Source organism: Talpa occidentalis, unplaced genomic scaffold, assembly GCF_014898055.3.
Source record: "Talpa occidentalis isolate TD23 unplaced genomic scaffold, MPIMG_talOcc4v2.1 talOcc4.4, whole genome shotgun sequence".
Lineage (NCBI taxonomy): Eukaryota > Metazoa > Chordata > Mammalia > Eulipotyphla > Talpidae > Talpa > Talpa occidentalis.
Genome location: NW_023604295.1, coordinates 45,845,464 through 45,868,626, shown reverse-complemented (window position 1 = coordinate 45,868,626; position 23,163 = coordinate 45,845,464). Strand labels below are relative to the sequence as shown.

General features: G+C 37.1%; 1 protein-coding gene across 5 annotated transcripts in view; it reads left to right on the top strand.

Annotated features, from left to right (window-relative positions):
* GTF2E1 (general transcription factor IIE subunit 1) overlaps nucleotides 1–22,091 on the top strand; it is a 41,513-nt gene extending 19,422 nt beyond the window's left edge. The window contains exons 3-7 of one of the 5 annotated variants that reach the window (XM_054700532.1): nucleotides 1,267–1,468; nucleotides 8,683–8,924; nucleotides 13,210–13,630; nucleotides 16,617–20,790; nucleotides 21,435–22,090. In XM_054700532.1, coding sequence (XP_054556507.1) covers nucleotides 1,267–1,468; nucleotides 8,683–8,924; nucleotides 13,210–13,630; nucleotides 16,617–16,623 — 872 coding nt within the window. In that variant the 3' untranslated portion in view covers nucleotides 16,624–20,790; nucleotides 21,435–22,090. Of the gene's footprint in view, nucleotides 1–1,266; nucleotides 1,469–8,682; nucleotides 8,925–13,209; nucleotides 20,791–21,434 lie in introns of all 5 variants that reach the window. The other 4 variants (XM_054700534.1, XM_054700535.1, XM_054700533.1 and 1 more) reach the window with 4 other exon arrangements.
* The last annotated feature ends 1,072 nt before the right edge of the window (nucleotides 22,092–23,163 follow it).

The following is a 23,163-nucleotide window of genomic DNA, read 5'->3' as shown; positions in this document are numbered from 1 at the left end:
GTATGTTTTGTCTGAAGTATTTGAATTTACTTGATGGGTGAAGGGTTATGGATGGGTTAATGTTTGAGGGCCAGATTATGTAGAGTCTTGGTTGTAGCATGAGAAATTTAGATTTGAAGTCTTGAACTTTAGAAATTCAGCTACCTTATGGTCTTTAGAACAGGCAGATGAAATAATAAAAATGGCGATATGAGAATCTTGGCATCGGAGAGGCAGAAGCTAGAGGCTCAAAGATAAGATCTAGAAGGGCCTCCCTAGTGTCCTAGGAGTTAATATTAGCACTATCACTGCAAGGGCCTGAGTTTGATCCTGGCCAGGGAACTAACCCACACATGGCACAACAGACCTCTCCTGTCTTGCCCACTGCTCCCTTTAGCAGTGTATTTCAGTAAATCTGCCTGTTCTGCTCCCCACTGTATCTCTGTTGAATCTTCTCACCCCCACACCTCTGGCCTATACCTCAATTCTTCTATACACACACACACACACACACACACACACACAATAAATAAACAAACAAATAAATAAATAAAAATTGAGAATTTGTAGCCCCTTAAAAAAAAAAAAAATCAGATCTAGGAAACTGCTTTAGCCCAATTAATGGTAACCTAGATTAAAGAAATGACAGAGATGGAAAATCTGAGATGTGTCTAAGGAATTTTTGCAGTTTAATACAAGTTGAATGAAATAAGAAATAAGAAATAGAAATAAGAAAAATATAGAAATAAGAAAAATAAAGACTTCTTGAACTTTAACTTTGGAAATGGATTGATTCTATTTATTTAGATATAAAAGCTTAATAAGTTTGATGAAATAGCCTTGTGGCGATCTTGGGGATGACCAGACACTTTTGGTTTTAGGTATTTATTTGATTTCTTTATAATGTAGACCCAAGTAATTACAAAGAGAAAGCTGTTGGCAGAGGGTAGAAGTTTCCATAGTAAATTGTAAAGAATTTGATTTTAACCTAAGTAAATATATTAGAAATGTGATTAAATACTGTTTGTTCTGCAGCATTTAGTGGTGGTATTACTTTGAATTACATCAAAAAATGAATAGATGAAGAGATAGATGTGATATATCGAATGTAGCAAAATGTTAATGGTGGATTTAGATGTTAAGCACATGTATGTTCACTGTAACTTTTTGACTTTTTCATATATTTGAAAGTTTTAATAACAGCATGTTGGAGGAGGAACAGAACTAGAAATTTTTTGCTGTTGAGGATTTCCCTTCCCCGACCTAATACTTTTGTTTTCTCTGTAGGAACTTTCCACTGTACTTTTTGCCATACAGAGGTAGAAGAAGATGAATCAGCAATGCCTAAAAAAGATGCACGCACACTTTTGGCAAGGTTTAATGAACAAATTGAGCCCATATATAAATTGCTTCGGGAAACAGAAGATGTCAACTTGGCCTATGAAATACTTGAGCCAGAACCCACAGAAATACCAGCCTTGAAACAGAGGTAAGTGTTAGAAACACCTGTAAGCTCACAGTTGTTTTAACTTCTTTAAGTTGGACAGCAGGAGCGGGTAAGTAATTTATCAAGAGAGTTAAACTGTGATGTTCAAATAGATTCTGAGCTCTGCCTCACTTGTCTTATTAACTTGTGCCTGTGATGAAATTTGTGCTGAATGCAGAACAGTATGGGCCTTAGGCAAAAATCCTTAAATAGTCAGGTTTGACTTCAAGTCCTCACTCAGTTTAGGTCTGTTGCAATTCAGCCAATTGTTTGCGCCTCTTGGGAATATTTGAATGTTCCTAACCAAGTTCTGAAGTTTGAAGTTCTTTAAGTAACACAGCATTTGTTTTATTATTTTTGAAGCATTTTAACCATGCATTTCTTCTCTTCCGTAGTTTTCAATGCATTTTCCTTGACAGTTAAGTATAGTAGGTATTCTCCAGGAAATATTTCTTGCTGTGACTCCCTTTTTTTTGGTCAGTGCACCTTAATATACCTAAAGAGTATGTTATAAAAAGCTATGCCGTAAAAAGTAGTTTGTATTCTTTTTTGAAAAACATAAATGAGAATTGGATCTGGGAGAATGTTCCTACTTTGTCCTTTTTCTTTCTCCTTCCCCGTGTCAAGCTGAGGGTGTAGCGTATCCACCCATTCACTGCTGTCATTGAACCCATTATACAAAGTTGTAACTGTAGTTTTTAGGAGCACTGTTATTTCACACCTTCTGGTACTGATGTTATAGTTTGGGGCAGTTTTGAGCAAATTGAGTTTCTTTTGGATAGTTAAAAACAGTCCAGTTGTACAAAAAGTTAGTATCTGTGTGAGTTATTGTAAATTTTTTTACCTTGCCCCCTGTATCAGTTAGGATGCCTTACATAATAACAGAATACCCAACTAGAAGTAGCTTGAAGAGTAAGAAAAATTTATCTGGCATGACCAAAAGTCCTGAGGTAATATAGTTGAAAATTAATTTCATAGCTCAATTATATCCTCAGGGTTCTAGGTTTGTTCCATGTTTCTACTCTGCTCAATTCAGCCTGTTGGTTGTCCTCTTGGCCTTATGAGCAGAGCTAACCTAAGATGACCATATCTCTTTAGGTATATTGTGTAGATGAAATTGTCCAAATGCAGAAAAAGGGGCTGTCCTTTCCTTATGTCCTATTATAAGACTGAGGCTTCCCCAGAGGGTCACCTTCATTTCCCAGAATTGTTTTATGTGCTTATTTCTAAACAGTATCTGGCAAAGGAAGTGAGGTCACATGATTGGTGCTTTGACTAGTTAAGTTTTACCTCTTAGGCCTGGGGATGACCTCAGAGTCCTTTGGAACAAACAACCATCAGTATTTGAATGAAATCAGTAAGCAAAGGAGTGGCTTTTTGTTTCCATTTGTTTGGTCTGTTATCACAAATTTATTTTTTAAATATCTTTTTCTGTCCACTTATATAATAAAAGCCTATGAGAAAAATTGATTATATAAAAATAATTCTTTACACCTGTGTTATTTCTTATTAAAATATGTTTCACCTTACTCTGATTGCTTGCTACATGATATTATACTGTATGAATTATTCTTGTGTTTCCTCTTCTAACTATAGCTATTTTCCTGTTTGTTAAGATTCTTCCCTACTAAAACAGCATTTATTCACTGCCATCATTGTCATCCTGCCTCTATTGTTCCCCATTTCCACAGTCTACCTCTCATTTGAATGTCTTTATTTCAGTATCTCTTATTCCATGCTGAACACAAGTCTGAATGGTACAGTAATGCTAGAGGCTCATGGCAGCTGACTGTACCAAGTTACCTATTTCTTTTTTATTTTCACTTTAAAAATATTTTACATATGTTTTTTATTTATATATATATATATTACATCATTGCTCATTTTTAAATAATGTTTGCTCCCCACCCCCCAGGTGTAGTGCCCACAGAATTTCCTTCACCATTTCACCCATGCACCATCACCACAGTCCCCTGTGTTCCTCCCTCCCTCCCTTTGATCCCTCTCCCTCCTCCTTCCCTGCAGATGTCTCTGGTTTATAATTGTCTGTTTGTTTTTGTTTTGTTGTGTTTTGTATTGTTATTATTTTTTTCCCGTGATGTCTTATTTGGTTCTCCTATATTCCTCCTATTAGTGAAACTGTCCGATATTTTTCTTTTTCCTTCTGACTTATTTCACTGAGCATAATTCCTTCTAGCTCCATCCATGTTGCTGCAAAATGGCATTGGTTTATCTTTTTTGATTGCTGAATAGTATTACATTGTGTGTTATATATCACATCTTCTTGATCCAGTCATCTATTTTTGGGCAGTTGGGTTGTTTCCAGGTTTTATCTGTTATAAATAGGCAAGTCACCTATTTCTTATCAGAAATGACGGTGACTCCAGAAGTAAAAAAAGAATTAAAAAATAGAGGAAATAAATTGATAAGAGAATATACAATGGCATAGACTCAGGAAGAAAGGGGAAGTGGAGACAGGCAAGATAGATAGAATGGGGTAGCTGGAACTGCCATCTAGAACAAAGTACAGTTGCTTCCACTGATCAGAGGAAAGACCATTGGAGCCATGTTACAAGAACCATGGTTGAGATGGCTTCTGAGCATTTGACAAGCTCAACTGCCTGGATATAACATCCTGGAGATAGTGTTGATTTGGCCTTTCTGCTATAGGATCTGTTTCAGAGCATAACAGTTCTGTATTAGCCATCCTGCCCCAAATACAAGAAAAGAAATATCAGTAGAGTGATATGGGAGTCAGAAGCAATGTTAATTCGTTTATTTTATTTATTTATTTATTTATTTTATATTTATTTATTTATACAAGCACTGGGTACAGTCAAGTGCAGGAGGGTGAGAGAATTCACCAGAGCCAGAGCGGGGAGCAGAGCAGGTAGAAGAACCGAAGTACACTGCTGAGGGGAGCAGTGGGAGGCAGGAGAGGTCTGCGTGCCATGCGGGACCCTCCTCCTGTGGCCGGGGAGCAGCCGGGGATCGAACCCGCACTGCAGAGGCTGCGGGCAGCTTCGCAAGCCAGCACTCAACCGCTGCACCACCGGGCAGGCCCCATTTATTGTATTTTTTAAAAAATAAATGGCACAATTTAGTTTGATGACTAATGTATAAACCAGTTAAATTCTAGCCTATCTCTAGATCAGGAACCAGATGCTGCCTCTGCAGAGCTGTCAGTAGACTTAACTCAGGTGTTGATGGACAGCTCCACCCTTTAGGCAAGTCAGTCCATTGGTGATATTTAAAGTCTTCTTATCTTTTTTGAATGAAATTCCTTGTCATGAATTGCCACTTTTTTCATCTTTACGTAAAATCTATGCATTCTCTCCATAGAAGTTTAAATACGGGGCCTCCCCTGTGGCACAGCGGTTGAGCGCTGGGTTGCGAAGCTGCCTGCAGCCTCTGCAGCGCCGGTTCGATCCCTGGCTGCTCCCCGGCCACTGGAGGAGGGTCCCACATGGCGCGCAGACTTCTCCTGCAGCCCACCGCTCCCCTCAGCAGTGTGTTTCGTCAGTTTGCCTGTTCTGCTCCCCGCTCTGGCTCTGGTGAATTCTCTCACCCTCCTGCGCTTCTGACTGTACCCAGTGCTTGTCTAAATAAATAAATAAATCTTTAAAAAAAAAAAAAAAGAAGTTTAAATACGTAAAAATGAACTCTGGTGCCTCTCACCTAAATTTTCTTCAATATTAAATTTGCTGATTATTTAGATATGTCTGTGTCTGTTGTGAAGGTAGAAATCTATGTAGTTTAACTCTCCAAACTAAATTTTATCAAATTTTAAAATTTATTTGACTTGTGATCAGATCGCTCACAAAAAATCTCGTTTGTATAATGGGGTACTGAAAACAAAAGACTTAAGTATTTTTCATGCTAACATTTATTTGAATTGTCCTGTTATTTTTCCGCTTTTCATTTTGTTCTTCTCTACTCAAAATATTGAGTGCTTGCTAACCTTCTGGAGATAGTCTTTAGAGTCAATGGTAAAGATAGCACATAGCTGAAAATTATATGTAGAGAGAAACAGAGTAGCTTCAGAAAGAATGAGTGTATCTATTAAGAATCTGGAGAAGAGGGGCCTCCCTGGTGGCGCAGCGGTTGAGCGCTGGGTTGAGAAGCTGCACGCAGCCTCTGTGGTGCCGGTTCGATCCCCGGCTGCTCCCCGGCCTCCGGAGGAGGGTCCCACATGGCGCGCAGACCTCTCCTGCTGCCCGCTGCTCCCCTCAGCAGTGTACTTTGGTCCTTCTGCCTGCTCTGCTCCCCGTTCTGGCTCTGGTGAATTCTCTCACCCTCCCGCACTTCTGACTGTACCCAGTGCATGTATAAACAAAAACAAAACAAACAAATAAATAAATAAATAAAACATGCCTCTATTAAAAAAAAAAAAAAAGAATCTGGAGAAGAGACAGATTAGAGAAATATTCAGTGGGTAGAGGGAGACAGAAAAAGGTATATGGTTAGCTCAGGAAGACATATTTGGGGACAAACAGTTATGTAGAGCAGATTCAATATAAGATCAGGACATTGAGGATAGAAACATTACAAGGAGTCAAGGAGACAACTGGATGAGAGAGAAGAGATGCAGAGTGTAAAGTAAGCACAAAAACATAAATATAGATCTGGTTGAGAGAGAAGAGAAGATAAAGAAAAGTGAATGCTTGAGCAGACCAGCTTTTAAACAGCCAGTTTATATCAGAGGAAAAAGTAAGCAGAGTCAGAGTATAGTGAAAACACCAAAACAGCCTTTTAAAAGACAATATGGAACAGGTAGAAGATAGAAAGAGAATGACTAGAGACAGATATGAATTAAATTGAGACAAACAGTAAATATAGCATAAGTGACATTAGATGAATGCAGAAAGAAATAGAAAGTAGAGAGAATCCAGATACTTGCGATGAGAGCATAGTACTTATAAATACAGCAAGATACAGATGGATTGGCTACAGAGAGATGCCGAGTAGGCCTGAAGAGTGGAAGAACAAATAACTGGTACAGAGCAGAGTGATTTACATAGCAGCCCTGGAAACAGATAGAGGCAGTAGCTTGCGGGCATGGATTAAATGACTGGATCTGTATGGAGGGGACTACTGGAAGAATACATTTCTTGATAGCAAAAGTGGCAGTGGACCTATAGATATCCAGAGGCAGAACAGGAGTGAGCCCAAGATCATCTTCAGAGGATGGTCAGAAACACAGTGTTTTTAGGAAGGGAGAACAGATAATTGCGCAGAAATATACATCGGAGAAACCTCAACTATGCGTGAGACCAAAAGCTCAAGTAGATATAAGTGTACTCTGGAAGAAATAAAAGTAATGAAGTAAGCAAAAATGAAGTAGGAACACAGAGAAGGAAGAAATAGTTAATGGTTTCTGAAAGAAAGAAGTGGTACAAGACAAAAATACAGGTGAAATAGTATCAATTAGATTCAAAATGAAATAGGACTTCAACAGGAGAGTGCCCAGGATCCATGGAAAAGATTTCGAGAAAAATGGAAGAGAAAAAAAGGAGAAATACAGGGCCAAGAGAGTCAACTAGTGGGGGGGCCTCCTTGGTGGCTCAGTGGGTTCAGTGCCGCTCTGTGAAGCTGTCCGCAGACTCTTTAGCGTGGTTTCTATTTCTGGCCGGCCAGGGACCCACATAGCACGGCAGACCTTTCCTACCTCTCCCGCTGCACCCCTCAGCAGTGTCTTCGGTCCGTCTGTCTGTTCTGCTCCCCACTCTGTCTCTGGTGAATTCTCTCACCCTCCCGCGCCACTGACCTGTACCCCAGTTCTCGTGTAGATAAATTTAAAAAAAAAAACCTTAAAAAAAAAAGAGAGCGAGTCAACCAGTAGATACTGAGAGGAATTCAGCAAAAGGTATGAGGAAATCTTGAAGCAGGCATGAAGTGAGCAGGCAACGCAAAGCATGAAGATGGTTTATGGAATAAAATAGCTAAACAGTGAGAAAGAGACATAGAAGTTGATGCAGAAAAAGCAGCAGCAGCAGGCAGAGAATGATGAAATATGAACTTGGACACCGTGAATCAGGTATATGAGAAAGAATGTAGAACAAAGTGAAATGAACAGTGACCACTAGGAAGATTGAAAACTTGACTTAGAGATGAGAAAACATTAGTGACTAGGAAAGGTAAAGAATAGTTTGGCCTGAAACAGGCTAAGATCATTGGTTGTATTGGTAAAAAGCACAACAAAATAGATGAAAAATAGACCACGGTTACTGTGGGATAGAAATAATGGTTGGGGAATGGAGGAATGCATAGAAGAATCAGCATTGGTGCAGAGATCGAAAGACACAACTGGAGAAAAAAGGCTAATCTTTGCATAGGGATATACCTTATTTGATGAATACCAGAGGAGCATTAATTCTGAGTTGAGTTCTGGCTTTATAGAATACTCATTAAGCTTTTCTGTGCACAAAAGTAAGGAAAAGCACACAGAATCATTTTCAAATATAGTAATTCCCCAATATCTATAAGAGATGGGTTCTAAGACCACCGGTGGCTGCCTGAAACCATGGATACCACCAAACCCTATATATGCTATATTTTTCCTATACATACATACCTAGAGTTTACAGATAAAACACAATAAGAGGTTAACAGCAACAATAATAAAATTGAACAGTTTTAATGATATACTGGAATAAAAGTTAGTGAACACCCTCAATCCCCTCAAAATATCTTAATGTCAGTGGTGTTTCCAGACAGTGGTTGACTATAGTCACTAAAACAGTAAAAAGAGAAACTCCATTGGGGATTACTGCATTCTAGATTGAGCTGAGAGAATGCTTTAAAAAATGTTTTGAGTTTTTTAATTTTGTTTTTAAACAAAATACTCATGAAATATATTACTGGGAAAATTTTTCACTGGACTAATAATGTCTTTAAGTAGATTTTGTCACAATATCATTTCCCCCTCTCCCTAAATAGATTAACTGACACATCTTGATCTATAAAACCTCAGTCACTTATATATACCAGAGGCTATAGCATTTGAGGAAATTTGATATAAATAGGAATGTCTTCTTCTAACCCATGCAACTTCCACCCTGAAGATAAGAGGGTTTTGTCATAATTGCTAAAGCATTGTGTCCATATTTGCTAAATAGTGTTTATTTGTAAAACTTCCGTAAGCACCTCTCCAGCTGTCCTTTTCTAACTCCAAGACTTAATGTTTCTTCTTCCTGTCCTCTGCTTTTTTAATGTAGCAAGGATCACACAGCAACTACTGCCGGAGCTGCTGGCCTGGCGAGTGGGCACCACCGGGAAGCGTGGACCACCACCAAAGGTCCCTCCTATGAGGACTTATATACTCAGAATGTTGTCATTAACATGGATGACCAAGAAGATCATCGAACCTCACTGGAGGGGAAATCTGCCAAAGAGCGACCCATTTGGTTGAGAGAGAGCACTGTCCAAGGGGCATATGGATCTGAAGAGATGAAGGAAGGTAAGAGTAGAAGTCAGTAAAATGACTGTTTTGGGCTCAGTAGAAACTAGCCTGACTTAGTGGGAAATTGCCTGGGCAATTTATATTTGTATTGGTAACCCACTATTTTCTGTTTTATGAAACCATTGCATTATAGTGGACGTGAGAAATTGGGCAATAAGTCTTCAAATCAGCCACTATGCTATCCTTCAACTTAGTTGAAATAAATAGGCACTTTTAAATGTCTTTTCAGGTTTAAGGACTTACCATCTCTTTATCTTTTTTTCTTTTTTTTTAAGGAATTATTTATGCATGCATGCAAGAACTGGGGTACAGGCCAGAGGTGCCGGTGGTGAGAAAATTTACCAGAGACAGAGGGGGGAGCAGAACAGGCAGAGCTACTGAAATAGACTGTTGAGGGAAGCAGCAGCCAAGACAGGAGAGATCTGCTGCGCCATGTGGGTTGCTCCCTGCCTGGCCTGGGATCAAACTGTCCAGGGATTGATAACTTCACAGTGCTGTGCTTAACCCCTTGTGCCACCAGGGAGGCCTATCTTACTTTTTTAGGAAAGTGTTGTTGTGTACAAGGTATCCAAATTCACCTCTTCTTTATTCTGTTGTCATAACTTAAATGCATTTTTATTTCTCTGAATTGGAAGCCATAACTATAGTGTAAACTTTTTTATATTTCTTTTCATAAATACCAAAGAGTTTATGAAAAAGATTACCACATGAGTGAATAGTCAAGGATTCTCACCATACAAACAGATTGGTGGAATTTTTTATTAGAAGATTTTTAGAAATCTCTGTGAACTCTAAAGTGTTAAAAGTTGCATAATAATCAGAAGTCTAAAAACTTTTGTAAGATTTTAATTTTTAGTCTTAAATTACTGGAATCAAAGACTTTGAGTGATACTTTATGAATAAGTAGTAAATGAGAGGTTAAGGATGGACAAAGGTTACGCAGAAATTGGGAAGCAGGGATGAAAGAGAGTCTTTAGTACTTCTATTAGATTTCATGAGCATCAGAATCTACCTATATCTATTCCCAGATTATATATTATAACCATGTCAACTAATCGTGGTTCTTTAATGCTAAAGAATCAAAAATAGTAACTGAAAACCACTTGTCTTTTTTGGCCTTTCTCCTAACTCCTTTTTCCTTCAGGATTAGCATTTCTTTACTGTGCATAGTTGTACACAGTACAATTTTTTCTTTGAATTTAGAAACAAAGTTGAATAAAATAAAACTATTATTAGCTAATATTATATACAGTTAGTCTCATAATCTTAACATTCTATGTTTACAATTGCTAAATTGATAGAATTTTATTCATAGGGACTTTAAATAAAGTCTTCTGTTCTAGTCAATTCAGTTTTGTGAACATATCTTTCTTATACAATAGGATAGTATGCTGTCTTGTTTAAATTTGTCTTTGTTCGGTTTCATAATAGACTAGTATCTATCCACTGAGTGTGTGAAGTTAGTTACTTGTCCTACATTTATTTTTCCTTAAACCTCAAGTCATTTTAACATGCTTCAGAATTTTATAGACTTCAATCATGTCCTCATTACTATACTGAAAATTCTAATTCCTCTTAGTTCTACTTTCCTTAAAAAGTCCTTTTCCTCAAGCCAACTCCATTTATAGCTTCTATTTTTATTTTGTCTTTTTCTAGACCATCTTCAGTTGTAATATACTTTATTTGAGATCTAATGACCCCAGAACATTATATTCTAATTTTTTTTTTTATGATTTGAGTTTTATTTCCAATATCCTTCTGGTTTTTACCTGACAGTTTATTACTTTGTTTCTGAAAGCATATTAAGACTGATAACTTTAGAAACATCTGCAGGGATTTTTAATACTGTCTTCTACCTTATGCCTGATGGCTTGGGCCATGTTTTTCAGTATATTATTTTCTGTTGGCAGATTTTCTCCTACTTACCACTACAGAAGTAGGTCTGCCCACTTATACAACCTTCAGTTCTTTATTTTTTTTGTTATCAGCTTGGCCTTTAACCATCCAGAATTGCTTAGCATTACCAGTAAACTCGATAATTTCACAGTATATATATTTGTAATTTATAACTCTATTAAATAAGACTATTCCTAGAACTTTTCTACTTTGCCATCTAGAGATTGGTTCATTTATCCTTATTTTTCATTTTTGTCTTTAGCTATAATAGAACAATTCTTCTTTTCCCCAAACTTCTCAAGTTCCCAGACATAAGTCTATTTCATTTAGTTTACAAAACTAAATTACTTTCCATCTAATTATATATTTGCTTTAAACATTAATCAAAATGTTGTGTTGGTAGTATTGAACTATTGGGAATATTCTTTTAGAAGTAGTGATTGCCTTAGAGACTCATGTAACATACACATTCTTTGTCTTTTTCCTAATGAAATACTGCATTCGTAATAAGGTCTGTAGGGAGGAGGTTCGGACTTTGCTGTGTTTTAAAGTAGTTAAGTTTGATTTTATTTCTCGTTTTTACATGCATATTATCAAAAACCTGTTTTATCTGACCTAAGCTTTTGACATCTCAATACTAGCTTCCCTTTCTCTTCTCTGCCAATATCTTACCTCAGAATTTCTGTGTTCTCTAAAAATGTTCAGGATTACAGTTAATCCATTTGAATGAGTTAACAAGAAGGTTCTTTCGCTTCATCTGTGGTCAGAATTGATCAGAATTGGTCAGTCTAATTATAGACAACACTAAGTGCCAGGGCTATTCTAAGCATTTTATAGATATTCTCCATAGCCCCACAATAATCCAATATCATTTATTTGACCAATATCATTGGTCATATCATACAGCTAATGAATTTTAGTTGTTGGGCTTTGAATCAAGAAGTCAACACTTTTAATCCTGTTACAGATTTTAAATGGTAGTGTATTTGGTATTACTTTCAGAATATAGATTACGAATGTTTTTCTTAAGTTTTTCATCTGTTACGTATCAGGCAAGATGTGTACAAAAAAAGATAGGAGGGGACCTCCCTGGTGGCTCAAGGGGTTAAGCACAGCACTGTGAAGCTATTTGCAGCCTCTGCAGCACGAGTTCGATCCCTGGCCAGCTAGGGAGCTACCCACGTGGCTCAGCAGACCTCTCCTCTCTCTCCTGCTTCTCCCCTCAGCAGTGTATTTCAGTAGATCTGCTTGTTCTGTTCCCCACTCTGTCTCTGGTGAGTCCTCTTACCCCTGCATCTCTGGCCTGTACCCCAGCTCTTGTATGCATAAATAAATCCTTTTTTTAAAAAATGATAGGAGGTATGTGGTAAGAAAAATTTCATTTCTGATACTCTGTTTCCTTTTATAAAAAGTTTCTTGGTTTGCTCCAGGAAAACAAAACTGTCATATATTCAATCATTCAGCAAATGTTTTTTCAATGCCTAGCAAGTAATTAGTACTATTCTGGGTGCATGGCAAAGATCACAGAATAAAAGATAAATATCTATTGTGGAGACTCTACTTCCTGGGAAAGGGGTGACAAAAAGGCAATAGGCATAAGTCATTTGTTTATTTTTAAATTGTGGTAATATTAGGATAACCTTCATCACCAATATAGGGTACCCACCACAAATTCCCCATAGTCTATCACCGTGGTCCATTGTGCTTCCTTCCCTCTTGGTTCTTACTCCTTCACCAACCCTTTCCCCCTTTGGATATTTCAGTACTTTAGTATGAATCAGTTATTACATTAGAAAATAAGTTCAATGGCAAAAAAAAAAAGCATTGGGAATGTAAGAGTGATGGTGAATTAAAAGAAGGTGACGTTCGGGAAAAGACATATGAAAGACAAAAGGGACTTAGCTGTGTGGATACCTAGAGGTCATTGTAGGGCCTTTGATATTTAGTCTGAGTCAAGAGAAGCCATGTTTTGATTTCCTTTTATACCACCTACTATATTTGGTCCTTCATAGATATTATTTCATAGGTCCTTATCCAGAGCCCTAGAAAATACGTGGTTTTATCACTCCCTTTTACAGAAAAAGCTACCAAAGTTTAGAGACTAAGTTAATTTCCCAAATTGGTATACTTTCCATGTGAAGAACCAGGATTCAAATCCAGGCTATATGACTCTTAAAACGTAACTACCCAACCACTATGTTACTTAAATTCCAGTTTGTAAGATTCATTTGGAATAGGCTATGGACAGTAGTGCAAAAATGGAACCAGTGAAGTGTTTCTTATATTATCTTAATTTATATCTAAATATGTTAAAAATAAGTTTTATTAGTTATCAGGAATGCCTTTTATATTTGAGGTTATTGACTTACTGGTTTTTCCCTTCCAGGTGGCCTAGATATAGATTCATTTCAGGAGCGTGAGGAAGGCCGTGCAGGGCCGGATGATAATGAGGAGGTCATGCGAGCACTGCTTATTCATGAGAAGAAGACCCCCTCTGCCACAGCAGGCTCAGTGGGGGCGGCAGCTCCTGTGACTGCTGCTAATGGCAGTGACTCGGAAAGTGAGACCAGTGAGTCAGATGATGACACACCACCCCGACCAGCAGCTGTGGCTGTGCACCATCGGGAAGAAGATGAGGAGGATGATGAATTTGAAGAAGTAGCAGATGACCCTATTGTCATGGTGGCTGGCCGTTCCTTCTCCTACAGTGAAGTGAGCCAGCGGCCAGAGCTGGTGGCCCAGATGACACCAGAGGAAAAGGAAGCATACATAGCAATGGGACAACGCGTGTTTCAGGACCTCTTTGAGTGAGCTATCCCTGATTTTTCCTTCTTTCTCTAATACTCATTTCAAAAAGAAATTCCCTACCTTTGAAGAGAAATGTTTAAGTGGCTTTCTGCCCTTCTTGATGTAAAGTGACTATTAATTTGCGCAAAGAATAATGGGAGAGAAAGTTTCATTTTTATACCAGAAACTTCCCAGCAAGGTAGGTTGCTATAATCACTCTTTCTCTACTAGTATTATAGTACTTTTTTTACTATATTTCCCTACCTAATCTTTTTCCTTTATCTTCTTTTTAAAATGTCTGCATGCAAAAGCCCACCTTGATGGGTTGCAGTAATTCTGAGCAAGCATTCTGAACATTGTTTTCAACCGAAGCAGCTTGCCAATAGACAAATTGAGCGGGGGGAGGGCAGAAATTTGAAAACTTCATACTGCCTCACATTTGAAAGTGGAATCAATAAGGAAGGAGAAGTGGGAGTGTTTGTGTTTAATGCCTTTTTGATTTGGATTTTGGATGCTAAAAAAACAGAAAATTGTTTGATAAATCTGTATGAAGAAATTAGAAAAGTAGACATAAGACAAGGAGTCCATGTAAAAGTTGAGGAGTGGAGAACATTAGGAACAATGCCTTTTGAGTTTGTGCTGATTTGGAAATTGAGACTCGTCCCCCATTTTCCTTTTTTACAGACCTCTTGTCATTGCCATAAATTATTTAATGAGGCCATTTCAGCAGAAAAGAGCATATAACAACATTTGGTTGCTCCGTTCTTCCTGCCACCCTCAAAACTATTAAAGGCCTATTTTGTTTCTCGATTCCTATCTTTTAGACTCCATCCAGGGTTTGTTGAGCATTGCAACCTCAAGGAACATTACTTTTGATTTTGATATGTAGCGTAGTCTATTCCTTAAAGCAGAACTTTAAAAATAAAGAATTTCCATACAAGAAACTATCTATAACAATGTGTTTTTGTAATATTTTCCCTTGTAATGTAATTTTTTAAGTATTTATCATTTTGTATGTGAGTGAAGATAGATTTTAGAGTACCTCTGCCTTGTATGAAATAATGTTCAGTGAGTTTGTATTAATGACTGAATATTGACAATAAACTTATTTTTTCCATCTGAAAGTAAATATATATATATATATATATATGTATATTTTAGAAATACTTCTTACCCATACACCTGTACAGTTTCAGGTGTATAGCATTATAATTTGACATCTGCATATACTTTATTATAATCACCACCAAAAATCTACTTTCCATCCACCATGAAAATCTATATTATGCTGACTGGAACTTGTTAATTTCTAGCTCTGTGATATCTTGGAGCATAAGTAGAATGAATACTCTTCCCATTAAAAAAATGTCTCAGACTTTTTTATTAGTCATGTTTCAAGTAATAGATACCATTGTGTGTGGTCTAAACTTTTTTATGACAATACATAGTTTTAAGAATGACTTTTATGTATGTACCTTGTACATAAGGGGCTAGTCAACTTTTAAACAGTTTGTTAGACTTCCATAGTTGTAGAAGTTCATTTAAAAAATAAAATATTAATCAGATGTTAAGTTTTAAAAACATGATTGTAGGCGAGCTGTTAGCTCTTTATTCCGATGAGTAAATATTTCTCAGTTTTTTCTTGAATCTAATTTGCATGTTTTATTTTCTAAAACAACTATTCTATTGCTTGCCATTATCTACCAGTTTCTTAGTCATATAGCCTAGTTGTGTATTTCTTTTGTCACCCTCTTGTAGTCTTGCAGCAATACTGAAACAGATTTCTCTCTCCAGTCTTAAGTGTCCATCCTACCACCTCAATCTTTAACTGTTCTTCAGTATGTGTTTCTCTTTGAAACATTTTTCATCTAGAGAAACAACTCTGAATTCATATTCAAAATTAATCTAAAAATATGATTTAATATGTAGAATTTTGGATATTACTCCTTTATCTCAATAACTTACCTAATGATGTGATAGTTTGAAATGTCATGATCTGGTGGTTTCTCTCTTTTGAGTGGGATAATTATCTGATGAGAGAAAGACCAGTCAGTGACAGAATAACCCAAAATGAGGTTCCTGCCAGTTAGCCAGCATCTAGTAAGAGCAGGCTCACACACAAGATCTCTTGATATATGTAGTCACAGTATCTGTTGACCTCACCACAGCAAGAGTTGTCACACCTTCTGTAATAAGGGATGGCCAGGAACTCATTTTCTCTGAGTGAAGGTTGACTCTTGTAGTATAACTCAATTATCAGCTGCCCAGATGTCCTGACCTTTCCACTGTCCTTTAAAATTTAAATTGAACTTTTTTTATACTAATGTCATGCAATACTTATTATTTCTTTTGAGGGGACAACGGGGTTGGTGGTTTATGTTCTCCTGTTTTGTCTCCCTACTTCCTGGTTTCTCTACCTCTACTCCCCACTACCCACTTCCACAGAACCATCAACGTAAGTCTGTAGCAGAGCTTCACTGAGGTTTTAGGGTAATGGGGAGTGGGGGACAGGCAACAAGAGGGACTAGTGTCAACACTGTAGTCATGGAATAGAAGAGTCGATGGTGTGCACCCTTGTTTTTGTTTGTTTTCTTTTTAGTTATATCCAAAAAAGTTAGGTTTATTAGAAGAAAGGAAGGGAGAATAAGATGTTTGCACAGATACAAGCAGGCAGAAAGAGCTGTTGCACCCTTGTTCTTGCAGATTCTGCCACTCTTCCAGTTAGAATCCTTCCTCCAAATCTTTCTAAAGCTTCAACTTCCGTTTTCCTTCTCTTCCTCACCCCTTTCCTTCCAAAGTCCTTGGAAAGTTGTATTAGAAAAAAATACTTGGTTCTTTATTTTATTCCTATTGCAAATAGTGCCTTGAATACTCATATTATATCCAAAGAGATCTATCAAGATGTTTTCCTAACCAAGGAACCATCTGTCACCTCTAGGAGGATTAACAAGAAACTTTTTTCTCTTCCCACTACATTTAAAAACATTACCCATTTTACTTTGCCAGAAGATGATGAATAAACCACCCTGGCCCTAAGTTGGTGACCCATAACCTTGTATCTGGTAAGAAATTGTTTTATTTGTATCTGCTCTTAAAGTTGAAGCCTTATTCTTCAAGGCCCCCTTTTACCAAAACACCATAAGATATAGTAAATTGAAATGATTAAAAGAAAATAACCAATTTGGTTTAGCCTGAAATTTCAGGAGAAGACAAGGTTCTAGTCTCAGCTTTAGCCAACTCTACACTTGTACTATAACACTATTAATCTGATATAATCTCTCTGGGTCCATTTCTCAGCTGTCCATAATCAGACTTTTGCTGGTAGCACCAATGATTCCTTTCTGCTCTAATATTTTACAGAGGTATATGGTAGATAATAGATTTTAAAATGAGGTCAAACTAAAAAAAAAAAACCACAAAAATCAGAATCTTCTGATATGCTACAGCCAATGAAATCCTGTGAAGAATATTTTAATTGAATGAGTAGTGTAGGTGCCTTGTTTAGGATTTAGAATGTAGTAAAACAAAGTATAGCAATGACTGATTGTGTTTTATAAGGTACTTCATTTCTAATAATGTTGAGGAAGAAATAATTGAATTTTTCATAACTCTTTTGGTATTGTTTTGAGAGAGTTGGACACTGAATAAGAACAAGATTGGGAAGAACAGTTCATTTTCTTTTCTACCAGTTGGCTCTATGGCTTGATTCCCAGCCAGGACCACAATAGAAAGACTTACATATGTACTTTTTGGTGCTCTTTATTCTGGACTTTAAATAAAGTAACTAAGAAATGTCAATCAAAACAAGTATGACAATTTTTAGAATTTAGAAATTGGTGTAATTCCACCTTATATTTGTTCCCAACAAAGTTATTTCACATATGTTGTTTCTAGCAGAGGTGGGCTACTATCCTTGGTTTTTAAATATATATATTAAAAAAATCTCTTGGGAAGTGAAGATTTTTCAGAAGAAACTGGCACTATGGTAAATTTACTATCCTGTTGACTTTATGTTATAAAAGAAGGAAAATAAACTGAACAAGGCAAGTATAGGTAAACAAGTGAAGCCAAGTGCATTGGGAAGTGAAAAAAATTGTGAAATTTCCACCTCTTCCTTTGCAGAACTAAAAGAATGAACTAATTCTAGTGTGCCCTGAAGGGAAGGAATGTATACCTTAGCTTCTCTTTAAAAACAACTTCAAATCCTTCTGAGTTCTAGTGGCTAACTTTCCTGTTTTCATTTGTGAGGCGTGCAGTCCTAGTACACGACCCAGTTTCAAAAGTCAATGCACGTTTCCCATGACACACTTACCTAGTATAAATAAGTCTGAGAAATGAGTCTGGTAGAAGTCTGGTCCCAGGTCCTAAAGTGCATTGAATTATTTTAAGGCAGACATGGTGGTTGTGCAGTTTTTGTTATTGTTGCTGTGTCTAGGCTTTGGTTATTTAAAAATCCATCCAATAGAAAAAAATAGATAACAAGAAAACTCTCCACCCAGTCCACCACATCTCACTACCCCAAAGTAAACATTATCAATAGACTTTTTATAGACCGTTAGTCTTTTTATAGACTTTTTATAGACCTTTAGAAGCAGCATACCTACAGATATATACTGCATTGCTTTTTAAGTTAATGTAATCATACACACATTGCTACTTGAGTTTTAAGTATCTTGGAGGTCTTTCATTATCAGTAAATTTAGATCTGCTTCATTTTTAGAAATAAAGACTAGTTAGAATTTTATAACATAATTTTATGATCGTTTATGTAATAAGTTTCCAGTTTTCACTATTAAAGTGCTGTAATGAACTACCTTCACATTTTATTTTCTTGAGTATTTCTATTTCTGTAGGATAGATCATGAAAGAGTAATAGCTAACCAAAATGCATATCTGTGTTAAACTTTGACAGATATTACTGTTCAAAAAGATCCCTGAATTTTAAATAGGGGGACAATTTGTAGTGTAGATGCTGGAGATTATTAAAGCCATTTCAGTACACTTATGAGTAATTCGATCTGAAGACCCATTTTAAATCAGTGGAAGATGGAAAGGAGAGGACAGATTTGAGAAGCTTTAGGGAGGTAGAATTAATGGATTTGGTGACTGGATAGGACAATACCTTGCAGAAGTGTGGGTTTCTGATAGGAGAATGATTCTATTTATCACAATTGGAAATAGAAGAGGAAGGTTTTGCTCTTATTTCAGCTCTCCAACTCAGTAAATGGCACCACCATTTCACCTACAAGTCTATAGTTGGTCATCTTTTCTTTTTTTCATTGAACATCTCATTCATCAAGTTCTGTCAGACTTAAAATATACTCTAATTTGTAAAATCTAATTTTGAAGATAGAGATGACAGAATTTGCTGATAAATGGAAAATGTATTCTAAATCTGACCCCATTACTTCCACCACTACCAACCTAATCCAAACCACATCAACTCTCACCTTGGCTGGGGCAGCAGCCTCCTTACTGGTTTTCTACATCTACTCTTAACCATCTCATACACCCCCACCCATACAGGATTTTGACCATTCCCCACAAATACAGTATTTTTAAAAATGTAAATCAGGTGATGTCACACACATACACCACTCCCTTATTCTTTGTTCCTTAGAATAATATCTAAACTCCGTACACCTTTTTGTAGACCCTAAGTGATCTGGTCCCTAAGTACTTTTATGACCACATTTACTATTGTCCTTGTTAACTGCTCCTAACTACTCTAACTACTTTGCCATTCTCTCTGTGTGGCAAGTAAGTGGTTTTTCTTACCTTAGGTTTTTGCTGAAACTGTATTCTCTGGTAAAAGACTCTCCCCACTCTTGTTACTTTATTTTCAGCTCAAATGACACTTTCTCAGAGAAGCCCTATCCAAAGTAGTTACCTCTCTATTCATGGTTACTTTTTTTTCTTTGTGGGACCCTCACCGGTGGCCCGGAAACGAACCGGCACTTGCAGCCCAGCACTCAACTGCTGTGCCACCAGGGAAGGCCCTACATTTTTTTTTTAAATAGAAAAATTCCTATTTGAAATGAACTTCTTTATTTCTTATTTAACTATGTCAATCTTTCCTACCCAAAACTAAGCTCCCCGAGGTCAGGCTATTAGCATATAAAATTAATTCTGGCACATAGTAGGTTTGCAATACATGTTGAATGATAGATGGAAAGATGTATTGGCAGTTGGAGAACAGAGTCTTTTTCCACCAAGGCTGATTATTGTTCCTGCCTGAATTGCGAAAATAAATATTTTCTCAATCAGTTAATTATGTTCACTTGTATAGTCCCTTGTACCTAGGGCTGTGTCTCCTTGGCTGCAGCCAGTGAGACCTAGAAGATTCAATTCTGGGAAGCCATTAGCTTTAATGTTTGTGGGAAAAAAGTATTTAGTGAGTACTTTATTTAGGGCTGCACTGTCCAATGAGGCGCCACTCCTGTTGCTATTGCGTGCTTGAAATGTATCTACTCCAGATTGAGAGATGCTATAAATATAAACACACAGCAAATTATGAAGACTTGGTATGGGAATAAAAAAGGTAAAATATCTAATTTTTTATACTGATTTTGTGTTGAAAAGATAATGCTATAGGTATTGGATTAGAAGAAATACACTATTTAAAACAAATCACCTGTTTGTTTTTACTGCTTTTTATGTGGCTATTAATTTAAAACAGCATATATGTTGCTTGCATTATATTTCTGTTGGACAGCATCTTTTCTTTAGGTGCTAGAGTTACATGTATTATACTTTGTGATTATTTGCATTTTTTCTCATATACAAGTTTTTGAATGCTGTACCTTACACTCCTCTTCTCTACCAGAAAGGTAGGCTTTGTTTTGTTTGTAGGCTCATAGTTCTTGGGAACAATAATGGATTTTGCTTATGTTTAATTTTTCCCCTTTTGGGAATGGGAGTGAGCTGGGTGAGGTATTTTGTGCTTCTTTGCTTGCTTTTGTTTTCCTGAAGAGGCAAATGTAGGGATAATGTTAGCATTAGAACTGATGTTAGTTAGAACTGATAATTTGTCAACTACTGAGATCAATGGTGTGATGTTGAAAGTACTGCTGACTCCTAGGTGACTGAGGAACCCAAGCACCCTGCAAAGCCATTCTGGAGATGGAGGAGCTAAGGCCAGTGCTGAATCAGGAGAGTTGGAAGCCCAATATGTTGCTCAGTATGTGTTATATTAATATATAGTATATGTGAAACTGCTCATGTGTTTATTTTCTGTATCTCCTCCTCACTAGAATGTAAGCTCTATGAGGGCAGAGAATTGATCTTTCTTCTTCAGTGTAGTTGTATTCTGGTTCATATTCCTGGCTCAATCCTTGGCACATAGTAAGTAAACATCAATATATATAAAATGGGGCCTCCCTGGAGGCGCAAGGGCTTAAGACGCAACTTATGAAGCTGTCCGCAGCCTCTGCAGCACGAGTTCGATCCCTCGGCAGGCCAGGGAGCAACCCACATGGCGCAGCAGACCTCTCCTGACTCGCCTGCTGCTCCCCTCAGCAATGTGCTTTGGTCATTTTGCCAGTTCTGTTCCCCACTCTGTCTCTGGTGATTCCTTTTACCCCCCACACCTCTGACTTGTACCCCACCTCTTGTATGCATAAATAAATAAATCTTTAAAAAAAAAAGCTTTACTATAAAAAAAATATATATATAAAATGAATAAACAATGTGGCAGTTTCTTAAGGTCACAAATACTGTGGCCTTTGTATCTTTTGATAGTAATTCTTAGTTTCTATTACATGTGTACTTAATGTTTATGATGCTATTTTATATTAATTATTTTCCTGTTTGGAATACTTACAGATGGTGAGTGCTGATCTTCGTAACAAAGGGCATTTTTCCAGCAACTGATGAAACCACCTAACCAAAAGTACATCTAACACACACATCTAACCCAAGGCTTGCATGTGAATTTGTTCTCTTAGTCTATGTTAACGTCATTCTTTAAAGAGAAAAATTGTAAAGGACAAAGATTGTGCTAATTTCTTCAGCAAGAGGTTTTATTTGTCTCATAATAAAATTGTTGGTACTGTGACTGCCTTCACGATATCAAAGACCCAGATTTCTTTTATCTTTATCCTCAGCCATTTCTTTTATCTTGGCAAATGTTTGTTGCTTCATGGTCATAAAAACTGACTCACTTTCATCTAGAAAGAAGTAGCATTTTAGTGGGATAAATTCACTGACTAGCTAAGTCAGTGTCCTCCCTTTTTTGTTTTTGGACTTTTTAATTGTGAAATTTACATGCCACAAAATAACCAGTTTTAAGTGAACAATTCGGTGGTATTTAGTACATTTAGTGCATTCACAATATTGTACACCTACCCTCTCTATCCAGTTAAAACATTTTCATCACCCCGAGAGAAAATCCAATACCCATTAAGTAGGCCCTTTCCCAGACCTTGGCAGCCACCAGTTTTCTTTCTGTCTCCAGAAGAGATATTTTCAAAGTTTATCCATGTGTGGAATGTATCAAGACTTTTTTTGATTTTTATGACTAATTCAGTTGTGTTATTATATACACAATTTGTTTATCCATTCAGCTGTTGATGGATGTTTTTGTGTTTTGGTTATTTTATTACTATTCTTTTGATTATGTTATTTCTTTTTAAAGTATTATCTTTCCCAACACTGTATAGTAATTACTGTCATTCAGTGGGAAGTAGACAGGGCCTTGTAACCAAGATACTTGTTTTGGATGTGAAAGTCAACAGAGAATACCATAACTCTAGGGGTTGTGAAGAGGACCTTTCCCGTTAAGAATTCAAGGTAAGAATGAGGTAAGAATTTAAGAGTCCTGAATTTTCTTTCCTGAAGGAATTAGCTTCTCTGAGTTCCCCTCTATCTCCATTCCTGAGCTTCAGATTCTAAGTTCTAGCATAGGCTCATCTCCATCTTCCAGAGCCCTAACCTAAATTGTGATCTCTGTGCTCCAGGTCTCTGTCACTGTCAAACCATTAAGTCCAAGGCCAGAAGTGTGCAAATAACTTCATTCAGTGAAGCATGATGTGAGACCCTTCTCTCTGAACATCCTTGGAAGTGTACCAATATCCAGGGTAGTGGTGATAGCAATTATTAGGATTCAGAAGATGGATTCAGAACAAAAGTGCTTTGCACATGTATTTGCTCAGTATGAAGTCAGGTTAATCAGCCCTGTTCCATCGGCTTTAAGACAGGAGGCTGGCAGCTTTTCATTTCAGGGTAGTGACCTAACTAGGAAGTATAAAGAATTCTCACAATGTTCCCAGAGAATCCTTCCCTGCTGTTACATGCCTATATGCAGGTATAATACCTGTGTAGGAGGGTAGAAAAAAGGCAAGACAGGGTGGGTCTTTATGTTTAGTGGGTAGGTGGAGAGGACCTACCACGCTGTGTATGTCAGTCACTTATAACATCTCTGACAGGCTATAACTTCTAGTAAATTTAGTGATAATTTCTTTGCTGCTCTTTTCTACTGCCACTCATTAAGCTATAAAATTATGGCAATGCTATGAGTATCTCTGCTCACATCTGCATTAGTCTAACTCCTTCA